Source organism: Buceros rhinoceros, unplaced genomic scaffold (assembly GCF_000710305.1).
Source record: "Buceros rhinoceros silvestris isolate BGI_N320 unplaced genomic scaffold, ASM71030v1 scaffold27922, whole genome shotgun sequence".
Taxonomy (NCBI): Eukaryota; Metazoa; Chordata; class Aves; order Bucerotiformes; family Bucerotidae; genus Buceros; species Buceros rhinoceros.
In genome coordinates, this window is record NW_010397603.1 from 1 (window position 1) to 24941 (window position 24941).

Below are 24941 nucleotides of genomic sequence, written 5' to 3' on the forward strand. Positions count from 1 at the left end.
TGGCCCGGGCCTGAGGGGGCTCTCTGGAGGAGAGGCCGAGGTCTGGGCCGGCTGTTCTGACGCCTGAGGATTAGCCCAGCCTTAAAGGAGCTTTTAAAAAAATCTAGCATCTTCTCCTGGTCCACGTAATTGCGTTATTTCTTTCTCCATAAAAAAAAATATATACGGAATACTTTTGCCGTATATCGAGAGAAATTCGTTGCTGCTGGCAAGGGTGAAGACAACGCCTTAAAGATTAGCTTTAAACAGCTGTGTTGCCTTTTGAAAATGGGTTCCGTGATGAATATTCCTCATCTGCTGTTTTAAGCATCCTGGGTTTTTTTGCTTGGCAGCAATCTGCAAGTGTTCTGTTTGGGTTTATATTATTTATATTATGTTTAGACATTCCTGATATCCTGTGTACTACTTATTATCAATTCTTCTATTTTTCATCATGTCTTTTTCTTTCTTTCTTCACCTGATTGAAAATTGAGAAGGTAGTGTCTTTGCAAAGATAAAAGCTTCCCTTTCCTGGTTTGATTTTTTGTTGTTGTTGTTGGGGGTTTTTTTGTTTTGGTTTGGTTTTTTTGTTAAATCAAGCTTGTAAACCAATTAGGATAGCTTCAACAACGAATATTATTTCTGATAGTCACTGAAATATGAACAGAAATATTTGATATTATGTAGTTCCTTGACTCTTTAGTTCCCTGTTGTTTGGCTTTGGTGGGGTTTTTTTGTTCGTTTTTGTTGGTTGGGGTTTTGGGTGTTTTTTTTATTAGTAGTACAGTTACTGGACAACGTTAGCATGTCAGTTATCCATACCATCTTATGTACTATTTGGTGTGCTGGAACATGGCTTAATGAGTAATGGCACATTTGCCCTAAGGAAGGGCAGATACTCTCTGATGATTTTTGAAAGCAATTTAGAGTGTTTAGCCTTCTGCCAAGATTAGTGGGGTTTACCTTAAAGTCAACTTAGTTGTTACTGCCTTGTTTCCACCACCACTAATGGCTGTATTTCTAGGGGCAAGAGACTGTGAAATGCTGTGCAACCAGCACTGTCAGTCTTGTCACTTAGACCACTTAGATGGTGGAAGTTGTCCACTTACATAGCTTGTTGATACTCTTGAGAAAAACTCATCTCCGAAGTTGGACAGCTTTTTATTAATGTGATGCATGAAAAGAGCACTGGTCAGACTAGTTTTTGAAGTAGTACCGGTGCTTTCCATGAAGTATGACCTGCTTCACATTTCTAGGAAATGATAAACAAGTCTCAATATCTTGAAGGATATGTATGCGTTGGCATGGCAGATGGGAGAGACCTGTTTAGTGTGGGTAGATTGTGTTAGGCTTCATCTGCTGTATCATGTCCAGAGAAGAGTAATGATGCAGATGAAGGCTCTAGAGAATAAGTCCAGTGAGGAGCAGCTGAGGGAAGTGGGGTCGTTTTAACCTGGAGAAAAGGAGACTCAGGGAACATGTTATCACTCTCTACAACTACCTGAAGGGAGGTTGTACCAACGTGGGAGTCGGTCTGTTCTTCCAAGTAACAAGTGATAGGACGAGAGGAAATGGCTTCAAGTTGCACCAGACAAGATTTAGATTGGATATTATGAAAAATTTGTTCAGTGAAAGGGTTCTCAAGCAGTGGAACAGGCTGCCCAGAGAAGTGGCGGAGTCCCCATCCGTGTGTAGATGTGGCACTGAGAGTCATGTCTTAGTGGTGATCTGGCAGTGCAGGGTGAACAGGACTCAATGATCTTAACGGTCTCTTCCAACTGAAACAATTCTGTGGTCTTGTGCTTAGCAATATTCTAGAATTTGCAGTTGAACAAGTAAGCTGTAGTATAATTATTTTCAAGCTCACGTTAGCTTAGGAACCTGGACTGGTCCAGTGTGCCCTGAGATTTGAGCTTCTGTGGATTTTGTATCTTGGGCAAAAGAAGACATTTAGGCCCACAGTTCCAATGCTTCCAAGGCAAATGAATCTTCTACCTATCCTCAAATCACCTTAGAGTTTTTAGTGTAGCTAGAGTGGACTCGTAATTGAATATTCCTTTTAATGTGATTTCATGGACTAGCTGTAAAAAGTTTCTCATACCCTTGCAGTTTGCTGTTTGAGAAACTGTGCTAAGACAGCAACCAAGGTCACTTGTATAAATTTTGCTTGTTTCTCTTTCCTCCTTTGTTTGTCACTTATGCTTGCTTGGTCAAATTTCTAGTGGTGCAGATTAGTACCATTTTTTAATAGAGTGAAATTTGATTAATTTTTCTGTGATCTGCCTTGTTTTCAAGGTGAATAATAAATCCATTTTTGTTCCAATCACTTACTATCTTGATAGCTAGAAGAATGGACTGGAAAGGCTATATTCTGCTGCTTATGATTTGGGAAATACCAGAAAAATACATATAGATGGTGTCCCTAGTTTTTCTTTTTCCTGATGCTGTTTGCTTTCTTTTTTCCTCAGAGCTACAGTCTTGTTGACCCCTGATTCAGACTAGCTTCTCTTTCATTGCTCTATCTTACTTAATAGCTTTTTGCTGTTAGAGAGCAGTGCAAAGAGATTTCTTCCCTGATGGTCCGAATTTGCCATGCATGAAGGGTCCTGTTCTCCACTTGATATGGTGATGAACTGGTGCTAGCTCGAGTTTGTATTAGACTGATAGTATAAACGTTTCCCTGTCCATTCCCCCAGTGCATGGTAGGTTTTTTAGTTGTTGTTGGGGGGTTTTTTTGTCCTTCTGCTACTGCAGCAATTTGCTTATTGCAGCAGCAGATAAATGTATTTTTGCTGAAGCATTTACTGTGTTCAGTGTGAGTTTTCCAAGGACACCTTTATCTCTTGGTGTAGCTGAAGAAGCTGAGTGTATAGGAATTAAAATGTCATTTGCATGTTTTTTCTTTGTGGATCGTTGTTCAGCTGCTATGTTTTCCGTGAATTTATACAAAACCAGAAGAGATTAAATCTATATATATGTTTTTCTAGTGCTGATTCCTTCCTCAAGCAGAGCTTGGCAGATTTATTACAGATGAGAAGTGGACAAGCAGTGACTTGAAACATGATTGAAAACAGCCGGCCTCACTGTAGTCACTTCCATGGTTTTAGAGTTGTACCAGACAAGCCTAGAGACTGGCGTGGACATGTTTTTATAGAAATTTGGTAGAATTAATTTTAACTTAGATTATCTACTTTAGATTTGGAATTTGGATTTCAATTATGAAAGCTTATCTGTGGCAACTTAAACCCTAAAAAGATTTAGTCATCTACATTTAATTTACTACATGAACTTTGACTTCCATACTAAATAAAGAGATGGTGCTTCAAGATTGTTTTCCTGGCTCATACACGAGAAGTTCTTTACAAGTAGTGGAGTGCTTGCAGTTTCTTCTCCTCTTTGTGTTTTGCTGTCCACTAAATGTACATTGGTGGAAACTGCTGTCACTAAACACCCAAAGTATAATGCTTTTTGAGGTTGCTGCTCCCATCAGTCTGCTCAGTAAAAATAGCTCATCTTGGTAAGTTGTTTCGACTTCACCAGGACCTGAAGAAGAGGCAGAAAAACCTGTGAAAACTAAGACTGTTTCTTCCAGTAATGGAGGAGAAAGTTCGAGTCGCAGTGCAGAGAAACGGGCAGCTAATGAAGAAGCTGAAGACTTCACCACAAAGCCTGCTCCTGCCAAAATGTCCAAGTTTGGATTTTCCATAGGCAGTCAGACAGCAAAGAAGGCATCTGCGATATCCATCAAACTAGGAGCAAATGTAAGTTGTCTGAGGGCTTTTAATTTTAGGGAAAGTGGGGCAAAGGAAAAATTACTTCGGGGAGGCTTTCCTGCAGAAGGAAAGCCTTGAATTACATGAGGGTAACTTGGATAAAGTTTAGTAAAGCGTTGCAGGGCTAACTAGTTGGGCATGTGTAAGTATTTCAGGGTGATTAATACCAGGTCAATTGTCTCAGGAAGCATGAGGCTTGATTGAAGTGAACTGTAGATCATCGAACATGCAGAATAATTTTGTAATGAGATTTGATAAGTCTGGAATAATTTCCTGAGGGAAATAAGCAGACTTGTTAAACTGTTCAGGCTACTCTGTAATGAGTGCTGGGAGCTTCATTGCTTAGGATACTCAAAGCTACAAGAAAGCAGGTACTCTCTTAGATGGCTCAATAGGTCATCTTCCATTCCAAAGATTTTATTTTAGCGTGGGGAAGTATAGTTTATTTTTCATGAGTTTGCCTGTTCTTTGCAAGCTCAGTATGATTTATTTATACTGTATGCAAGCGGTATAAATTACATGAGTTTCTAAGTATTCTGATCCCCTTTATTGTCAAATATAAGGTATCCTTGAGCTTGGTCAGATGTGAATCTGATGCTTCTCTTTACTACCCTAGTAGTCCCCTAGTAGCCTGGACAGGGACAAGCCAGATGCTGCCTCTCTGTTTAATACAGTTCATTTACACTTCCCGTGTAGCCCTGTGATGGATACATTATAAATCCTTGTCTGGATCAAATTCAAACTGTAATCATGGAAGCTTGCACCTGCAATGCCAGCATTTTACTGCAAAAGGTGAAGAGAGTGCTCTGTAATTTTGAGATCGGAGGGAGATGGTTGGTGGCGGCATTCTAGGGTGTCAGTGCAATCAGGTCAGCTCACACTTCAGAAAAACTGACAAAGCCACCATCTCCGAGCCACTAGCAAGCTCCAAGTTCTTATGTAGAAAGATATTTCCAGTGGCAAAAAAAATAAATTCAGCTCAGGATTTCTGGCTCACTGAATTCAGTGGGTTGGTAGCAGTGCTGAAACTTACTCTGTTTCTTTTTTGTCAGTTTTGCTCCCTTAGCATGTTACTGGCTCCCGTGGAGCTGATGCTTTAAACAAACAGCACAATATTATACAGTATTGGTGAGGAATAGCTGTAGAAAGTCTCATAAGAATTATGCTGCAATATCAGCTTTGAAACTATGAGTTTATACGAAATCAATAATAAAGTCAAAATGGAGGAAGCACTGTATGTGATTGATTTAGATAATCGTTAGTCCTGTAGAAGCAAACTTACTGATGTCTCGGTGCTTTCTTAGTGTTCTTGAAGTTATTTTTGGTATATCTGCTGTATTATATGTAACAGTTGTGAGTTTGGTAGGTTCTTGCACTCTAAATAGAGGAAGGTATTTACTGGAAATCAAAATAATACTTTTTAAAGGATCCTTGTATTAATGAGACTGTGTGATGTACACTGATGCTAGTTTAAAACTAGTGAATTGTTCTAAACCAGAAACCTGTTACGTTGTTAAATGACAACAAAATAAACATTCATCTTCCTAGCATTGATGGATAAGAGTGCTCCAAAAGAATAATGGAAAAAACAGTGTCATAGTAAAAGTTTTAATATCATAACTCATTCGGGTTCTGATTTAACTGTTCATGTCATGCAGCAGTTGCTGCATACCCCTGCTGTGTGCTAGAAAGTTAACACTTGCTTGGGGGGAATTTTAGTATGAGAGGTCTCCAATGAGCAGCTGTTTTCCTTTTTCATTAGAGAGAAGCCTTTATCTGCTTATTTAAATGAAACCACTTTTGCTCCTCATTGCCTGTTAAAGTGAAGATGTTTGACTTCATTTTACCAAAATATTTAAAATACCAAGTGTAGCTTTTTTGAGTTGGTAGACTTACTTTACTTGTGTATTTGGTCTTTTTCAGAAGCCTAAAGAGCCTGTTCCAACACTTGCTCCAAAAACCCTTTCTGTAGCAGCAGCTTTCAATGAAGATGAAGATGTGAGTGATCACACAACTTAAAAAGTACCACTGACGTGGGTTAGGCAGAGAGAATGGGTCATTTAAGGTTCTTTTTGTAAATGTCAGGGATTTTCAACATCAAAACATCTCTTGTATTTCTGTTTAAGACTATGCAACTTTGTAGCTCTGTGTTGGTACAAGAAATCACTAAAGTGCTGGTAACTTTTCCCTGAAAATGAGATGCACAACACAATTTGAATTAACGGTTGCTTTCTCTGGGCTTGATAAAGGGGAGGTGAAGAAAAGTTGTGCTTCTGGTTTGCTAAATATTTCATTGTCATTACTGATCCTTCTTATACAGAAGTGAACAAAGGAGTTTAGATTTTCTTTTCTGTAACCTTGTAGAACCTCTGTGTAGTCCTAAGTCACTTTGCTTTCCTGTGGAGCTGTAGTCTGTACTTTGTTGTCAGATATTTGAAATGTTCAAAAGATAGTGCCCAGGCACACTCTAACCTCCTTTTTCTCTGCAGAGTGAACCAGAGGAAATGCCTCCAGAAGCCAAGATGCGCATGAAGAACATTGGAAGGTAGGTCAGCTTTTAACTATGGTTTGAAGAAGGGTGAGTGCATGAGAATACCTCCTCCAGCACAGGTCAGATCTTGTGGATGGCTTAGAAATACAGGAAGATAGAATAGGTTCAAAAAATTTTTCTCCAGAAACAAGAAAATTTTAGTACAGATACTTTGAAATGTTCTAGGTGTAGGTTAAAAGTAGTACATTTGCATTGGCACTTTGTATCTTATTTGCCTACATTCTAAGGAAAAAACTGATCCTATGTGAAATAGAAGTTGTTTTCTTCTTGGAAAGGTAGTAGGTGGGAGTTCCTGCTTGCTGCTAAACTTTGTATCTTTCTATTTCTCTGTTTTATAAATTGCTGTGAAGTAGGGCGGTCTGGTCAGATTTTTAAGCTCCTGTGCAAGGAGAAGATGAGAATCATCTCTTTCAGGGAGACAAAGAATCCTTGTTTACTTTTAAAAGAAATATATGTAATTATTATTCTTGACACAAATTTGAGACAGTATAGGGCCAATCCTAAAATAAATAGGGTCATTTTCAGAGAGACTTCAGTTAAGTTAGGGATTAATTTTGAGCATACATTTTTTAAAGATGTTTATCACGATAGACTGCTTTTAAACTCGGTTCCCTAGAGGCTCACTACTGTTTGGCGGAGTTTTTCCTCCAACAGCAAATTTGGATCCTTGCAACAAATTCCCCACAGCTGCCAGCAGTTACTGCCACTTCCATCTCCTTTGCTGTCCTGTCTCATCACTCTGTCTTGATGCGCTACGGAGAGATCAGTTCAGTGACCAAATTACAGTTGCTAATGGTAGGAGGAGTCCTGATGTAATGGAAAGAAATGTGAGGTAACTTCTGGCAGCAGGCTGGACTTAGAATTGGTGTTATGTAGTCTCGTGTTGCACAAAGTATGATAGTTGATCTGACTTTCTCAGCTGATACTATTTTACTTTTCACAGGGATACCCCAACCTCAGCAGGACCAAACTCCTTCAATAAAGGAAAGCATGGGTTTTCTGACAACCAGAAGCTATGGGAACGAAATATAAAATCTCATCTTGGAAATGTCCATGACCACGAAAATAACTAAATGATGTGGATTGAAAGTTGGGTGTTTGGGGGGAGGGGAGGGTGTAACATTAAAGGAACAGTTTCCTTTTTTAAGAATGGTATAAGACTATCTTTGGAGCCACTTTTTTAAGATTTTGAGTGGTACACTATTAACTGAGTTTGAAATTAGAGGTAATTTATGTTTTGTATACAGATTTCAAGGCATTTGCTAATTTTGTAGTTCCATGTGATTGGTTTCAAAAGGTTACAGATAATAAAGAAATTGGAGTGGTATCTTTTTAAGATTTTTTTTTTATGGGTCAGCAATGAGTTAAGTTGGATGAAAAAGGTTACTGTCTCTTTAATCGGGTTAACATTGAATGCTCTCGCATTCTCACTTCTGGCTCCCTCTTCGAAACAGGAGAAACAGTCGACTCCTAGGAATACCGCTAAAGAGAGCGAGCATTGTCTTGTGCTAGAAGTGTTACCAGACTCTTAATTTGAATATAAACTTACGCAGGAAATAAGAACTTGGATTTTTTTTTTTTCCCCTGCGGTCACCTTTTGTTAAGTCTCTGCAAACTAGGAGTTATGTTGCTCTGAGTGGCTCTGGTAACTCTAGCTCTAATTTTGTTTAAAACTTCACGTAGGATGTGTAACCTTCTGTGGCCTGTTTCATCCTAAGGAAATGGACCTTGTCTGTATATTAGATACAGTCTGTAAAGAATACTCACTACAAAGGTCAATCAGTATTTTCAGTGTGCTCCTCCTAAGTCATTAGCTTTGAGTAGTGCTTTTTAGCATTTCTTTGTGGTATGCAAAAGCCACCACCAAAAAGACAAGCTAATGTACATTAAGCTTCACATTTGGTTGAAATATGTTTCTTTACTATGCCTAGAAGGAATAAAAGCCACACCAAAAATCGGTAGCTCACTGCTTAAGTATAAAAATCTAAGATGCACTTTCCCTGTCTTGCCATTTGAAACAAAATGCCTTGATGCCTGTGACCTCAGTGAACACTATCAGGTTAAAGAAGAACACTGTGTTTGCAGACCTAATGCTTCTAAGAAGTGTCTGCTTGAGAAATAAAACTCGACCTTTTCCTACCTGCCTACCTTTTGCAGTAATTTTCAACAATTACTGTAGTCGGGGCAGTTTAATTTCCTAGCTTTCTTACTGCAGAACGGTGGTGTAGGATTTCAGATCTAGTAATGACTGTCTAAATTTCAGGCTAATTCAGACTGCGTACTTCTGAAACATTTTACTAGCAGAACTAGTTAAATAGAAAGTTATCAACACCCGTACTGCCTGCCACCTGGAACAAACATAAGTACCCTGGTAACCTGATAGTGTCTTCCATTAAATTAATTTCAGCCTGGAACTGGTCACAGAATTCTGTATGTTAATTGCTGTCATCCTGTCTCTAAAACCTTTTCTCATGCTAAAGTTGAACCTGCAAGTGCAGAAAGGAAAGTGCATCTTGAAGTGTATTTTTTTTTTTTAATTATTACTTTAGGAAAGCTCTGACCACTTAGACTTTTGAGTTTGTAAGTTCTAAAAAATATTTTTTTGTATTTTTGTATTGTATGTGTAATCTTTTTTCCTTTGGAGTCTGATGCAGTTAAATACCTGTAACTATTTTCTTTAAAAGCCTTGTTATAAACGTAACATAAAAACATATACATTATTTTTTTCGTAGCAGAAATCTTTGGTTTATTTAAAACAAAACACACTTTCAAATCTGAATTTCAGGACTTCCGAAACTGATTTGGGCATTACTGGAACTAGGCAAGGCAAAACAAAGCATTTGCCTTTCACTTAATTTTATCATATGTGGTTATGTTTGTTGAAATAAATCCCTTTTAAGATAGCGGTAATTTACAGTGAATAACTTTTATCTTGCTCCTTAGTAGTTACTTGATGCTTGGTCTTGGTCACTTGTATTAGGAAGAAGCAAAAGGGAACTTTGAGTAAAAAATGAGAGGATGACTTCACAGCCTGCTCTGTTAGTTAGCCTGCCACCAACAACGTCTTCCACACCTTTGGCTGAAGTAGATGTTCATTTTAACAGATTTTTGTGATACTCAAAGTCCCTTAGGAAATTGCTAGGCAGAACAGCAGGCACGCTAGGAAATACCTTCCTTTCAAGCGAGACTGCGAACGTTACATTTACCGTACTCCCCGTGAGACCTTCTAGCCTTGTGAGAGGCTGCAGCAGCTTCCAGATCTCAGCTGAAGGGGAGCAGAGGTCCTGCCTCACTCGATGTATGAGTTCTGTTCCTTCTCAGTGCTTCGCAGAAGAAAAGCCATCAGGGTGGCCTAAATCCACGGGGGACTGAACACCTAACAAGCCTGATCTTGTACCTATAAGGCTGTCTGCTAGTGTTTAATGTCTGATGCTTGCAGGAAAGAACTGATCTGAAAGGTATTGTCAAGGCACTTCTTAGCTAGAACTTCACTTGACGTTACAATAGTCATGATCTTGGCATGGAGATAGATAGTTTGGGGGGGCTGTGTGTGGTTTTGTCTTTTTTTTTTCCCTATGAATATTCAGGAGTCTTAGAACTCCTGGTAAACTACCGGTTTAGCTAGCTTAAGTACTTCCAGGAGATATGCTGAGACATCTGGTCGCTTAGTGTAGCAAGGTCTGTGGTTGAAATGTCCATTCATGTAACTTGGGCAGTTTCATCTCAGAAGACTTATGCTTGCTTAGCCGTAAAGCTTTACTTAGCACTTGAGCAGCTTTTTAGATGGCATCCAGCCATTAGATGAAAACACGAGTTACTCCCTAACCTTCTCTGTGCTACCCTGCAGCTGGGCTGCTTTTGGGCCTGCTGGGTTGTGAGTGGATCCAAGCTCACCTAATGCTAATGATACTAAAACGATGAAAACAAAACCACCAGCAAAACTCCCCAAACCAAACCAACGCAGGCAAGCACTGGTGGCAGTGTTTCAGGCAGTTCTGGGGATAGCCCCTTACCCACCCAATTTCATTCCCTTTAAAAGCACATGTCCAGCAAAAAAGCACTGTCCAGGTTCTCGGCGTGGATATTGCGTTAGCAGAGTGAAGTACCCAGTCAGCCTTTCTGTAAGGGAGCTGGTAGGTGCTGTTTGAATTTGACAGATCATGTCCTAAGGTGACTACCACAGCAGCAGCCACAGGTGCCTCGATCTCTGCATCTGCCAGATGTGTAGAGCACCTCGGTGTCAAAACCCAAAACACAACTGTGCTGAGTTCTGTGCGATGGGAGTGGCTTTGCCAAAGCTTGCTTTGTGAGGAGACTTGAGGGGGAAAAGGCAGCTTTTGAGAAGAGGTGGCTTCCCCTTCCTGAAGAGGCAGCCTGAGGTTTTAAACTTGGAAATCACTCGTGAAACTACAACTCTTACTAGGCTGCTGTAAGAAGATAGAAGATAAATCTGGAGAAGCCAGAGAATTTCAAGAAGACTTTTTATCTGTGCAGTCAAAAGGTGTTCTGCAAAAAGAGGTTTTGTTTCTTTCAGTTCACTATAGAACTGCGAATTGAGGAATGCTGTGTAGTTCTGCCCTTAAGCTACAGAAGGGAAGGTTACATTCTAAAATCACCAAAATTTATCTAGTTTCTCTGCCAAGAGACTAGAACGGAAAATTTGGATAATTATCAATTTGCTTTCTACTTTATCCTGTTAACACCTTCCTTACTTCTGGTTTTGTTAACGAAGTGATCCCCTGCTGTTCTCTAATGGTGATACACTGGCATCTTAAGAAGGACATACATCGAGCTTACTGAGGAAAGCTGCTTGTGTTTGTTTAGTAACGTAGAGCTGTTGCCCCAGGATAAATCCGTAGTTATCCATAGAATTAAAAGCATGAAAGACGACCTGTTACACTCCAGCTCTGTATATAGCGTGTGAAACATGCACTTCCATTTAGAACTCCGGGGTGGTGGGACTCCGAGCAAGGTTTGGCTACCAGTGCAAACCTTTAAACTCTGCAGTGCTTGCCCTTTTGTGGTGTAGATACACATATGCCAGCCACCCTTTAGGCTAGGTGGATGACTGTCACAGCTAGCAATCTGAGTACGTGGGGGGTTTGAGTGAGTCAGTGGCACCTAGTGAGGTCTTAAAAACCTTTGCTATTGTGACAGTTCTTAAATTTGGTTCTTGGGATTGGATTTTCTGATTACATGGATGCACAAATTCAGCGCTTGTGGTTCTGTAGCAAGAGCTGGAACTTGACCTCGAGCCTACGTTTATGTTTTCCTTGCAGTACAAACGTATTAATTTAAGGTAATGCAAGTCATAATAAAAACAGAATTGTCTCTCCTTTTCTTTCTCCCCCAGCTTTCTGTAATTTTGTAAACAGTAGTTGCATACAAAGTGCTGGTTGATGTTCAGTAGCTTGTTACAAAATCATAATTCTGCCTTTGCTTTTTGCGGTAGCCTTTCATATACCTGCACCAACCTCCTCTCTATAGCATTGCAGGCACTGAACAGAGCAGCATAGCACAACGAGTGATTGCGAAATTAGCACGGCTTAGGCCACGCTTTATTTTTGTCACTCAGTGCTTGTTTAACACTTACAGCCATGACAAGAAGAGCTTGGGCTGCTGCGCATCTAAAAGGCCTGAGCAAGTTAATACTGATGTTACCATCTGTAAGGCAGGGCGTTTTACCCAAGATAAGAACAAAACTTTTCATCAGGGCACAAGACAAACTCACTTTCTATAAAGTCCCTTCAAAGTCACACTTATACTTGTAAGAATATTTCCTAGCAGCCCTGAGGGTGGCAACAAAGGGACCAGCTGGAACACTTCTGTATGAGAACAAGTCTCGGTGAAGAATTACTTTTGAGTGGTGCTGGGTTCTTGCCGCGTGCTCATCAGCAGCTGCAGGTCTGTCTCCTGAGTGTTGTTGTATTAGATGTATACACAGTTGCAGTGCTGTAGAAATTCATGGCTCTTCCTTTAAGAGCCAGGAATGACATTGTTCCAGCTCAAGAAGGGACCAAGGGGGCAGTGGGGTGGGTAAGGGAATTCTCCACTCATCACATCATTGCTGCTCTTCTCCTGTAGTTGTATCCCTCTTGAGTAGCAGCCGTTCAAGGGCAGCCACATTACTCCTTCAGCACTCAGTCTTTTGAAACCTGTTTTTATTCAATTATACACTTTCCCCTTAGCTTGGTCACCTATACAGGCTCACGAACGAGCTAATACACTAAAAAGCTCCCAGCGTTTCCCCTAGGAGTCAGGATAGACCACAGAAGGCAATCCATCAGCCTTTCTCCAACACTGACCTTGCCTTACAGTTGCTCTAACAGCAAATGGAACGGCAGAGGAGGCGGCTGGTCCCCAGAGCAGGAGGCAGCTGTACCGCTCCTCCTGCCGCCAGGACAGTGACGCTGGTGGACAACTTCCAGGCCACAACCCCTGCTCAAATATTCAGCCCAGAGCACAGGCCAAGGCAGAAGTGCTGTGCCACGCTTGCTTCAGGGTGGCAGGGCTGTTCAGAAACCCAGGTCAAGGGAAATAACACCCAAAACAAACTAAAATGGGCGCAGCAGGGTATCGGGGGCTGAGTGGATGCCTCATCCCTCCCCCTCCTCTACCCCCCGAGGTCCTGCAGCCAAAGTGATGTCAGTATAAATAGACACTGTGTTTTGTTAACACTGTGCCCTCCTATAGCCGTGTTCTGGCACAACTTACGAGGGCGGTGGGTTTCCCTTCCTCATTCAAGTTAGTTTTTGAGCCTTAAGCAAAAATTTAAAAGTAGGTGTTACCAGAACTATTCAGACCAGACATCTATATATGGAAGGTGAAGGACTGAAGAAGAATAAATAATCCTACAACACTTCCCCCCCCCCAAAAAGAAAAGTTGCTTGAAAAAATAATTAATTCATGGCAAAGCTCAGTTTATTTAATGACAGAAGTAACCATATCTTTATACATCTAAATAAACCCAGCAGAATGTACAAATCAAATTCATTATGTACAGGAATTCACTAGGAATATTTTATAAATGGACACTTCTCATGAACTTTATTTTTAAAAAGGAAATTAAATAATATCAAGTGCGTAGTTGCAGTCTGACTTAAAATAGATTGCGGAAGGGTAGTGAACATTTAAATGAAGAGCTGAAGTCTAAAGAAAAACATAAGGCAACTTCACACTCGCAGGAAGGGCAAAGCGAAGAGTGACACTCCCTGCTCACCTCATGCCGTTCTGAAAAGGTAAGGCACAGTATGTCAGCGAAGGGGTGCCGCAACATTCAGCTTTGACATTCCTGGCCGAGTCTCGATCAGGAAGCAACCTTTTGCGGTTTTCTGTTTGATTGGGTTTTATTTTTACATGGCAGGCCATCAAGTTAGTTAAAGCATTTTTACAGTGGGTAACAAATTCAGATTCTTTTCTGCTGCTTCCATGGGTCGGGAAAATAAATAAATGCACCGAAGATTAAACTAGGGTGCTGGCAATAACCTTTTTTTAAAGGTAACACACTAAATATACAAATAATGTTCTAACAATATTTACAGCTATTTTTCCTTGAACATTTCCTCACTTTAGTAGTACATAATTATTTGTAAGATACAAACATTGAAGTACATTTTAAAGTTTACCTAGCGCTCTTTTAAATCTTTTACCATCACAATGGCAGTATTTTAATTTTAAGCAGAATGGCTATCTCCAGATTCTCGACCATACAAAAATTTGAGAGTTACAGCTAGCATTATTTTTTTTTAAGTATTCATTTTAGTTTTACTCCATTTGGTAACTAGAAACTCATAGTTGAAATTCATAGTTGAAAAGGGCTGCAGGATATATAAATAAATACATTACTTCTCTGCAGGAAGACCTTGAGCTTTGAAATTGTCATCTCCAGATTAATTCGGATCTAAGGCAGGAGCTCAAATTACATACTGCTTAAAAAATTTTCAACCCCTGCTTATCTACATGCTTGCAAAGTATAAAAAGAACAGTCCATTCTGTAGCTCAGTACGCTGATACTCAAGTACGATGAAAGGTAGAAATACTGATTCAAATGAAGTGGTTACTTTGTCACAGATTTTGCTTAAATTTTGTTGAGTGGATCTGTTTCACAGGTAGCACAGTTATACGCGTGTAACTTTATTTATGAGGTTTACCCTGCAATATCACAGGTTTCCAGCCCCTTGAATATCTTACTGCTGTCCAAAGTGGGAAACATTTGATCATACTGTAAACTGAGAACAATGTCAAGAACACAGTTACCTTGATAGACATGTTTCTTGCTTAAAAAACACCCAAAACCCAACGAAGAACCAACCCCCACCTTGCTCAGATTAAAATGTGCACTGCTCGTGGCATTAATCAGACATTTAAACTTGGGCTGAGCCTGGCTTACTAGGAACACCTAGTTAAGAATTTGTCCATCTACTTGGCGTAACACCGGGTAACTAGCTTGCCCTAGAAGTATTTTCTTACAGCAGCAGGCATAAGGTCTTCTGAAGGCTCTGGTAATTTTGGGACAAATTCAATTTTTACTCCACACTAAGATTTTCTTAGTTCTCTATCCTGATATTGCTGCATGTGCCATCTGGTAATTAGCACGGCTGCTCCTTTCAACATGGTACAAGATCAGACCCCAACTAGCCAGACTTCTTCAGCAGATTTATATTGCCCCCAAGAAGTGCACCCTTTTCATTCGAGTTTCTACATGACATGTAATGCAGAATCAGGAACACCCATCATGAGGTTGCCTGCTTTGACTACGTATAGCAATGCAGGCGATCGCTTCCTTTATGCAGCCAAACATCACTGAACAACAGAACATGGTTGTGCGCAGAGGCTGAAGTGCAAGCTCCTCGCTTACAAACAAAAAGCGGTTTACTGCCGCAGTGCGCTGTCCTCTGGTCAACGTAAGTTCACAAACAGTCTCAGTGAAGTACTTCCTCAGACCCCAGCGGAACCCTGCCCATTATCTGTAAAACATTTTACAGTGATTGCCGAGTCTTGGACCTGCCACCCACGGACCTGGAGTTTATGTAAGTTTTTCAAAACTGGGATTCGGTAACTGCCGATGGTGCATCTATCCAAAGAAAAAAGCTTCAGACTTTCTGTATATAGTGTGAAGCACACGCTGCACGAAGCATTCTAACATCCCCCTGTCTTGGGGAGTAAACAGGCAGAATCTAATACAGGTAATATGCTCACAAACTTGATGAAATGCACATAAAAACAAAAGTAAGAAAACACTACCGATAGCTATGCATTTCTAGTATTTAGTGCAGCCTCTTTACGTCGGTTTTTTTCTGTTTTGTTTTTTAGAAGTTACAGCATGATTCTTACTCCATGACACAGAAAACATTATTATTTCACTTTTTTTTTGTACAGTTATGGCCAGTGCAGAAATCTCCAAAAGCCTTAGCCCACACTGAAGTTTCTTAACTTCTTCCCCGATTTGCATGGTGCAGTATTTTGTCATCAAGACATTCAGTACTGGGGATTAGCTGTTTGAAAACAGGCATCACTGTAAGCCTCAGATACCCAGTTAAATACTTGGCTCCAACAGACTGTAAGACCTCACCCTTCCTGCTCTCTCATACAGTCTATTCATTCTGCCTTTGCAACATGGGCTACTTCTACTTCGACGGTTTCGATGGCCTGGGTCACTTCAGCCATCTTCTGTCCTTGCTGTTGCGCCAATACATAATTTACCACCTGCATGATGCTTTGGTCAGAAAGAGTAGACACTGATGTACACTCCTCAGTAGCTGCAACTGCTTCGATGGCTTCAAGCGTCTCTCCTGTCACTACCACAGTCTCAATCTCACTATCACCAACGCTAATCTCGGTTTCTTGTTCCTGCATGTCTGCTGCTAAAATGCTGATGGCATGCTCCACCTGTGTCCCCTGGTTATGAAACTGAAGAGTATCTTTTTCCAGCATAATTTTGCAGGGTACATAGTCCCTATGAAACTTGGTCATGTGCTTCCGTAGCGTCCGGGCATCTATGTAAGCTTCATTGCACACTGGACAGACATACGGTCGTTCTCCAGTATGTGTCCTCACGTGACGCTTCAATGAACGTGCATCAGCCCATGCTACTCCACAGGTCAGACATTCAAATGGCTTCACTCCTGTTGTCAAAGGGAAAGCAGGGAAAGATCACCATCAGCCTTTGTAAATACACATGAGCGATGATGAGAAGTGACAGGGACAACAGCAGTATTAAAGAACAAAAGAAATACTACAACCCTTTCCATGTAAGAGATCTTGTTTACCATTTCTGTACTACAATATAATGGAAGCATAGTACACTCAATGGTAAGATTTTCCACAAGCACTCTGACCAATCTAACATTTTACTTCGAAAAAAATTTTTTCAAAATTCCTTTTAATGCAGTTTCTCCTGTATTTTATGTCTATACTGCTTAATGAAATTCTAATTCCTTCTTGCCAGTGATGCCTTTCTGAAACTATCTGAAACCATTCTGAAACTTCACAGAATTTGTCACTGACATTTTTAGCCACCCTTTGTAAATCCTTCTATACATGTTTCATCAAACTTATTCTGGTTACCTTTTAACACCATCTACAGCTTTTTCCTTCCTCCTCCACACTGCTTATGTTCAAACACTGCACCTAATGTTTGCATAATCTTACTCTCCCTTATAACATCTGAGTTCTGTGGTCTGTAGTATTAAGGGGCATGTGGGTGGCCACAAACACTATTTCAATACTGTATTTTCCTCTGTAACAGTTACTGCAGATTCAGGCTAGGTACCTATTACAGGACACCTTCTCTGTTTAGAAACAAATACAAAATCTCTATTTCAGTAGTTAAGACAGCTATTGGATTTACTCACAACAGCTCTTTCAAGTAAAATATGCTTCAAAAAAGTGGGTTTTGCCCTAAGATAAGAGTATTTATAGACTTCCACCACATCTGGAACATCCAAATACTCAAAAATGAACATCATACTTCACATCTGAAGTAAAAATCCACATCCTTTTTTTAATTATAAAATGTTTTTATATTTTCCCCGAACCTTACCTAGTTTACTGCTTGTTACAGATCAGTTTCCAGTGGTGGTCCTTTTCCTAAATTCAAGCCTATCACTCTCCTGTTTGAGGAATATTTTGTTAATCCTGTGTACCTTTCAAACTGGAGAACGTTCTATTACATCCAATTCTTTGCCAGATATACATCTTTCAACCTTCCAATCACTTCTAAAAAAGTTCCTCTGCCATTAAAGTTCTGAGAAAATAATGGAGCAACTGTAACAACTTCAATGCGTCTTGCAACACAGGACATACACAGACTCCAAGAAACGATCACCCTTTTCTCCGTGACATTTTATGGGTTGAGGGATGTCATGACTATCTGTTTTCTACATACCTTCATGATTGTTCATGTGTCTCCTATATTCCCGGAGCTGTGTGAATTTTCTTCCACAATGCTCACAAACTCGTTCCAGATTTTGTTTTGCTCTTCCCTTTTTACCATGTGTGGCTTTCTTTACATGTCTCCTGTACAAAGCTTTCTCATAAAATTCTTTACCACATATATTACACCTAAAATGTATTGAGAAATCTATTGAAACCATTATTCTATGCTTGTTATACTTTTTAAACCAAAATGAACTTTAATTATAATAGGCAAAGTTTAATGAGACATTAATACCATCTTGTATGACAAGTAGTTCCATAATTAGAAATAATACTGTTGGACTGAGCTACATTTTCTCTTATTCACAGCCACAAAGCTTGCACTTGCCATTCTAGAGAAGTGAGATCACATACAAAGCATTTCTAACTTCAACAATTATATTTATCCTCTTAAAACTTCACATGTATCATTTCCAGGATTGTGCCAGCAGGTTAACAGTTGGACCACACTATATGAAGTCACTCATCCATTCTCCAGTACTCAAGACCCCGGTCAACATCAATCAATTGGTACTTTAAAGGTGGACCAGGAAGTTCCTGGATGACTGGCTGTGGATGTGTAAAACCTCATATTAATTAGTACATTTCAATTGTTAAAAGAATTTCCTCTTACCTATAAGGGTCAGTGACAGAATGAGACTTTACATGAGAATACCAGTCTTTCTTCCAACTGTAACATTTTCCACAGAACTGACACTGAAACGGCTTCACACCTAAATGTTTATTCATATGCTGCCGGAGATCTCGAGCTTCATAGAAACTCTTCTCACACCTGTAACAGTAAAGGTTTTAGCATCCCATATAAGAAAGTTCATGGTGATCCTGATTTCAAAGGCACTGGAACCCCCTTCTTTAATGGCAACTGAAGACTTTGAGAAGACAATACCTAATGTGTCACTAATATCAAGCCATATAAAGCACAATCCCTTTTCCAGACTGGGGAAAATTAAAAGAAACAGCAGCTTATCTGGAAGTCTGCAATATAACTTGAGGACATATGAAACTTTTGTCTGTTATAGGTAACTATATTCCTTCTGATATTTTTATGGGGGTAATCAGAGGCAAACTGACTGGAAGACACCAAAAATTGGGATTATACTGATGAATTTACAAGGATAGTAACCGCTGTTTCTTCCCTAAACTGAAGAGGACTCATTATTGATACAAGGATAACCAAGATACCAAGATTTGTTGTTTGTAATGCTCAAAAACATTTTTTTTTTAGAAATTAAAAAAAAAATTAGAATCCTACAAGAAAGCATCTGAAAGTAGTGATAGTCACTCTTAGCTTTCTGTTTGCATACATCTAGACCCAGGCAAATCCCTAGTTTTCCTTCATTCATACCATGCCATAGTATGCCCATATAGAATTACAAATCACTAGCTCCTCTTGGTATGAAAACTGCAGAGGTCAGTCTAATCAAAGACATGCTTTCTCCCTTTGAAAGAAATTCTGCTTATTAGATGCCTACTCCTGCACCATATACCTGCATGATTTAAGAAAGGGTAGAGACAGAGAAATGCCAGCAACCAAAGGTAGAGGATTCACCTTCTATCAGCCTCTGGAATCAGGGAATCTCAGAATTCCCAACCTCCAGTGGAATCTGGAAACTAAAAAAAAGTTCCATACAGGAACACATCTTTTAATATTCCATTTCTTGAAGAATGGGCATTCTGGAGAGAAAAAAATTCTTGACTTTTGAGAAGAAAAAAAAAAGCCAAGAAAAAAAAAAGGTAAAAGGTTAAAAGAAAAAGTAAAACAAAACCAAAAAAGGTGATGGTCCCTGAGCCACCCAACCTCCTATTAGGCTGGAGGAACTGTCAGCTCCAGTTCAAATTGGGCTTTCAGGGATCTGGGTTTGCAGATTCACATCAAAAAGTATCACAAAGACCCCTAGTTCTTGAACGGAGTTGGCACTTGGTTCTCTCCCCTCAAGGGCTGCATATTTGGAAAAACAATTTAAAGAAGTAAAAAAACCTCAGCAGCCACCATCACCCTCTGACACTCTCACTCACTACTGCAATTTAATTGAGTACCTACTTCACTGTAAAACTTCCACGAACATTTCAGGAAAATAACTCATGTTCGGCTTTGTTCAAGTGGCTCAGAAGCTCAAACTCAAGCCTGGCAAGGAGATTTACACACCAAGCCACTGAACTAGAAAACAGAAGTCTGGTTATTGCTTAGTGAAGCTCTCTAAACCCTTTGTGACAACATGAATGAAATTCTTAGTAGAGATCTTCACCATACAAGAAACAAGGATTGTGTTTGTTTGAACCATTTGGGAAATCAAAAGATCTTGTTTGTCAAGGTAACCTTTTGCATCCATGTTTCTACTGCCTTGAGTAAAAAAAAAAAACCAACAACTAAAAATTTTAAAAAATATTTCTCCTTCAAAACCAGAATTGCCTCTCCTAGTATGTTTCATTAAACAGTACTGTCCCTCTTGTGGATCCTATTAATTCTATTCTTTATATTTCTGAGATAGATACTTCAGCATTACAAAGCACTAAATAAAAACATTGCTGACAGAATTAAAGTCAGTTCTCAGCAGTTAGGAAACACTAATTTTGCTAGCATGCAGCAGCACTACCAGAGATACTTTAAACAGTACTTTAGACTAAAGCTTTCATTAAAACAACGGGTTGCATACAGGCAATCATATAAATTGTACAACTCCTCTTAATACCCGAGAGAATTTTCCAGAGACCTAATTGACAGTTTGGAAATTAAGCACCATTTTTGCTTTTGCAGGTCACTTGAAAAGTTCCCCTATGGCCCGTCTGCTTGGCCATGAAAAAAGTACCCACGTTTTGCTAATGCACTAGGAGACATACTCTTCCCACTTACACGGTTTCTGCTAAACTAAAGTCCACAGTGCAAAGATAAAATTTTAAGTGGTCATACAAGTTTTACAATCAAGTTAACTGCAAGTCAGTGAATTTTAATTGACTTTGTTCCTGCAGAGCTGTTCGCTAAACACAGCGTGTACGGCAGTGCACCTGAGTACATAACATTGTAGACTGTACAGGAAATTTTCTAATTAAACTGAAATCAACTATCACAGTAAGAGAGGGTAAGAACAGGCTGAAGGCCTTTTGCTTATGAAAAGCTTAGCACTCTTCTATCTGTCCTACAAGGGAGCTTTAAAAACACGCAGCTACAAGTGCAAACTCACATATTAGAAAAAAAACTGTATGAAACTAGAGCTAGATAGCAGTTAAAAACCAAACTTTTGTTCTCCAATGCATGCATTAGCAAAAGTGTATTTTTCACTATTATGCTTTAAAAGTCTTATTCCAGGCCAGTGAACAGCTCTATGTTACAATAAGGAACCGATTTCAATATTAAATTTACTAGGATCGTTAACATTAAGAAACAAAGCCCACCAAAAACCAGACCAACCCACTTACTGAGTACACTGATACCCACGAACTTCAGGCTTTGGCTGATGTTTCTTTATGTGTTTACTGAGTCCTGATGCCCTGTGGAAAGATTTTCCACAGATGGAGCAAAGATACTTGGATTCTCCTAAAAAACAGAAAACAAAATACGATACAAAGCCATATCTCTGGAGTGCTTTGTAAAAGTGTTTTTTTCTTCCCCTCATATAATTAAAGTAACCAAAGCAGTGCTACAAAGATAATATGGTTTAATTACATACAGATGAAATTAAGTGCATTTTGTATGTGCCAGTGTAATATACACAGACCAGAGAGTAGAAACTCCAGTTCATTTTATTGCATGTTCTTAAACACAAGTACGACATTGCAGCTACTAATTAGTCGTGAAATGTGAACAGCCTAAAAATTGCCTTCTTGTGTGAAAAAAAAAACCAAACCAACACCCCAATGACTACTCTATCTCAGCTGCCTGATCTGAAAAAAAAAGGAGAAACTGCTGGTTTTTAATTTTTTTTTCTAAACAATTCCTTTGACACCGAAGAACTCTTTTAAAGATCTTTCTCATCACTTACCTGTGTGAATACTCATGTGTTCCTGAAGACTTCTTTTTGTGACAAAAGACTTCTCACACAAGTCACACTTGAACTGTTTCTGTACTTCATGGAGAGCTAAGTGCATTTTTAATCCGTGCTTATACGTAAAGGTCTTTCCACAAACCTAAAAAAATCCATATTCAGTGGAGTAGGACAAATAAAACTCATTACGTAGTAGTTGTTTAATTTCAAACACAATAAAACCTCCTGTACTTCTTGGGAATCAGGGTGGCCAAGACTCTGATTTTGCACCAGTTGCAGAACTAGTCATTTAACAAGGAATAGTCAAGGGAAGACATTCTTCTAGACACAGGAATACAAACTTTCATGATTCAACTTCATTCTAGTTTCCTCAGTCTTTGAATACAAGAATTTTCATCAGGAACGTTACAGGAGCTCTCCCTGTTCTGGTGGCCTAAATTAACATAAATTCTAGGACACAGCGTCAACAATAAAATATCAAGAAAAAATTACTGATTTGATTACAGAGTAGAAGGACTTTACCTTGCACGCATGTGGTTTTACGCCTGTATGCTTGAGCATATGTATTCTGAGAGAATAGAGTTTAGGTAGCGTTCTCCCACATATATCACAAATAAATTCCCGTTTAGTTCTCCCTTTCACCGAAGACACGCCTGTCTCTTCCACACTAGCAGCTGCAGTGTTTACTTCGGTCTTCCGAGTGTGCCGGACAAGATGAGCTCGCAGGGAAGCGCCATACTGGAATTCTTTTTTACACAACTGGGAAAAAAAATATTACAACATTACTTTGCATTTAACTCTCCAACATTATTTAAAAAAAAAGGTAATCAAATGTTTCAAGTATAGTAATACGATTAGCTAAGTCTATAACCTGACTCCAATACCATTTTATCTCAGATTAATTAATAGTTGTGAATTTTTAATTTTATGACTACTCACAGAACCACTGATCACTTCCCAATGAGGCTACCTTCCAGGCTACTCTAAACACTGTTTCAAGTTTACTGGTAAGGTTGAAAGCAAAGCCCACTCCAGCACTGTCTTGAGCAGCAAGTGCACTCCCATTGTCACACAGAGCTATTAAGCCATGTGACTGCACCACATTTCACCCCACTCCATCAAGATCAGGGCCGCAGCTACCTCTGAAATCCGTAAGGAAAAAAAATACACGTACAAAAAGAGGCAAGAAAAATAATTACTGATGTCATTACTGAATCAATTTTCATAAAGAGGGAAGTTTACAAAGAAAAAAAGCAAACAAAACCCCAAAACTTACTGGGCATTTATAGTCTTTAGATCTTTCATGTTTCAGTGTGTGCATTATAAGTGCATAGCGCCGCTGGAACACCATTCCACACTCAGAGCATTTGTGCTGAGCTTCTACTTCGTTATTTTCCGTGGTCTCTCTTTTGGGCTGTTTCATTTTTTTCCCTCTTTGTACCAGCTTCATCGCAACCTAAGTGGGAAAACATAACTCATGAATGAACTTTACTTCGCTGTATTTTATATTTCCTCTGTCAAGTTAATATTAAAAGATGATGCTTCTGTGTGTTACTACCACATCACCTAATTTTGCTCAGTTTACTTTGCTGCTAAAAAGTTACCCCCTTTCAGTTGACTACAGATCTCATGGTATGTGAGAAAATGGACTTGTTTTGAAATCATAAACTGATTACAATTATAGGCATACAATGACTTACCAGTTCAGGGACAACTAGTATTCAACCCTGAGTAACTGCCTAAGTGAGAGCTAAGGGATACTTACAGAGGAACCACAAAGTACTGCTGGTCACAATTCTTAACAAATATTTCCAACTCTTTCCTAAACCTCCACTTCCCTTTTCAGGATTTACTTCTGCTTTACTACAAAAGCCATCAGATTTAGAAAACAAACAAACAAAAAAGGCAGCCTAATTAATTTTTACTAGCCAGCAAAAACTGAGTATTAATAAATAAACCCATTAAAAAATTCACAGTATTTAAGCAAAATTCCTTCTGGTTAAAAGCATTTCAGCTTTACTAGTGTTGTTTTTGTTAGGTACTGGTGTTTTTTTGCTACGAAGCACTAGCAGCGCTACCTGGGGCTGAAAAATCTTGTTTTCCTTTGTAGAAACTTGATGGCAAATTCTTGAAAGCAAAATTTTAAGTGAACAGGCTGAGATTTCCTGTGTCAGGTTTCTCCCTTTCAGGTTTCTGAGAGTCAGGTAAAGGAAAAAAGTACAACACGTCCTCATTTCTTCTCCCTGTTCTCTCAACAAATGATGTATCTAAAAGCATTTGAAATCATGCTAGGCCTTCCATGCCTATCAAAAACAAACTAAAACTCCCAGGGACAACATTTTCAGTTTTTAACTTCGTTGTTGCTCTGAAAATTTATGCAAACCTAGCTAAATTGTGAAGCCACAAAAATAATTTTGTTCTGGAGATTACTAGGAAGAGCTTGGACAATAATCCATTTGTACAAAGCACACTTCATCTGCAGAATCTACATGCCAACTGCACTTACTGTAATTCAAAAGTCAGCAGCATTTTTCCTGCAACCTCTCTTTCCTGTTATTCTTCAAGCATCACAAAACTGGGAACTCAGGAAGGAGTGTCTCCTTCCCAATGCTTACATGACATTCAGTGACATGGTGGGGGAAGCTGAGGGATGCAGGAGACAAAAGTGCTAAAAGCTATGAATTTAGTTAGGAAACCAGAAACCTATTCCTGAATCCAATTCTGAGAAATTATCCAAACCAATTTCTGTTTTCCATAGGTGGCCATGGTCTGTAGACCTCATCTACCAAGGAGCCAGATTTTAAAACTGCAAAATAAGTTAACAGGAGCTTTTCCCGAAGGTAGATATTCCGCCTCCCAAAACAGAACAAAAACTTGCCTCCTCCAACCATCATAAATAGGTTCCTCGAATATTTCGATTGTGCTAGTTTAACATCTGGCTTTAAGTTGTCCATCTCTAAGAAGATACTAATGCTACAATTTCTGTCTATGAGGGTGTGGTCATGATAACAAATTATTCTCCTGTGTGGGACCGGTGGCTCTAGTAAGAAAACATTTGGCAGAACACTGCTGGAAATTAACAGTTCTTTGTAAGATTTGGACAACGTGGAATGAGTAAGGCAAATAGTACATTTGGTTTTGTGGCAGAGTACTCATCTCAGTGAGCTGGATGTCAGCTATCCATAGGGACTAAAAGAGGAAAGGGTCCTGAAGGGGAAAGAG

General features: G+C 39.4%; 2 protein-coding genes across 2 annotated transcripts in view; one reads left to right on the plus strand and one right to left on the minus strand.

Moving 5' to 3' along the window:
• Positions 1 to 3519: 3519 nt before the first annotated feature.
• Positions 3520 to 7628, plus strand: PCNP (PEST proteolytic signal containing nuclear protein; the record flags this gene model as incomplete). Its single annotated transcript, XM_010146319.1, has 4 exons — positions 3520 to 3740; positions 5676 to 5750; positions 6242 to 6297; positions 7247 to 7628. Coding segments are annotated over 4 exons (482 nt in total), but the record flags the coding sequence as incomplete, so codon positions are not given.
• An 8272-nt stretch (positions 7629 to 15900) lies between these two features.
• Positions 15901 to 24941, minus strand: part of ZBTB11 (zinc finger and BTB domain containing 11) — a gene marked incomplete at its 5' end in the record, with an annotated part of 12891 nt that continues 3850 nt past the window's right edge. Inside the window, 7 exons of the mRNA XM_010146318.1 lie at positions 15901 to 16427; positions 17690 to 17865; positions 18353 to 18511; positions 21154 to 21271; positions 21717 to 21861; positions 22242 to 22478; positions 22996 to 23175. Coding sequence (XP_010144620.1) covers positions 15901 to 16427; positions 17690 to 17865; positions 18353 to 18511; positions 21154 to 21271; positions 21717 to 21861; positions 22242 to 22478; positions 22996 to 23175 — 1542 coding nt within the window. The remainder of the gene's footprint in view (positions 16428 to 17689; positions 17866 to 18352; positions 18512 to 21153; positions 21272 to 21716; positions 21862 to 22241; positions 22479 to 22995; positions 23176 to 24941) is intronic.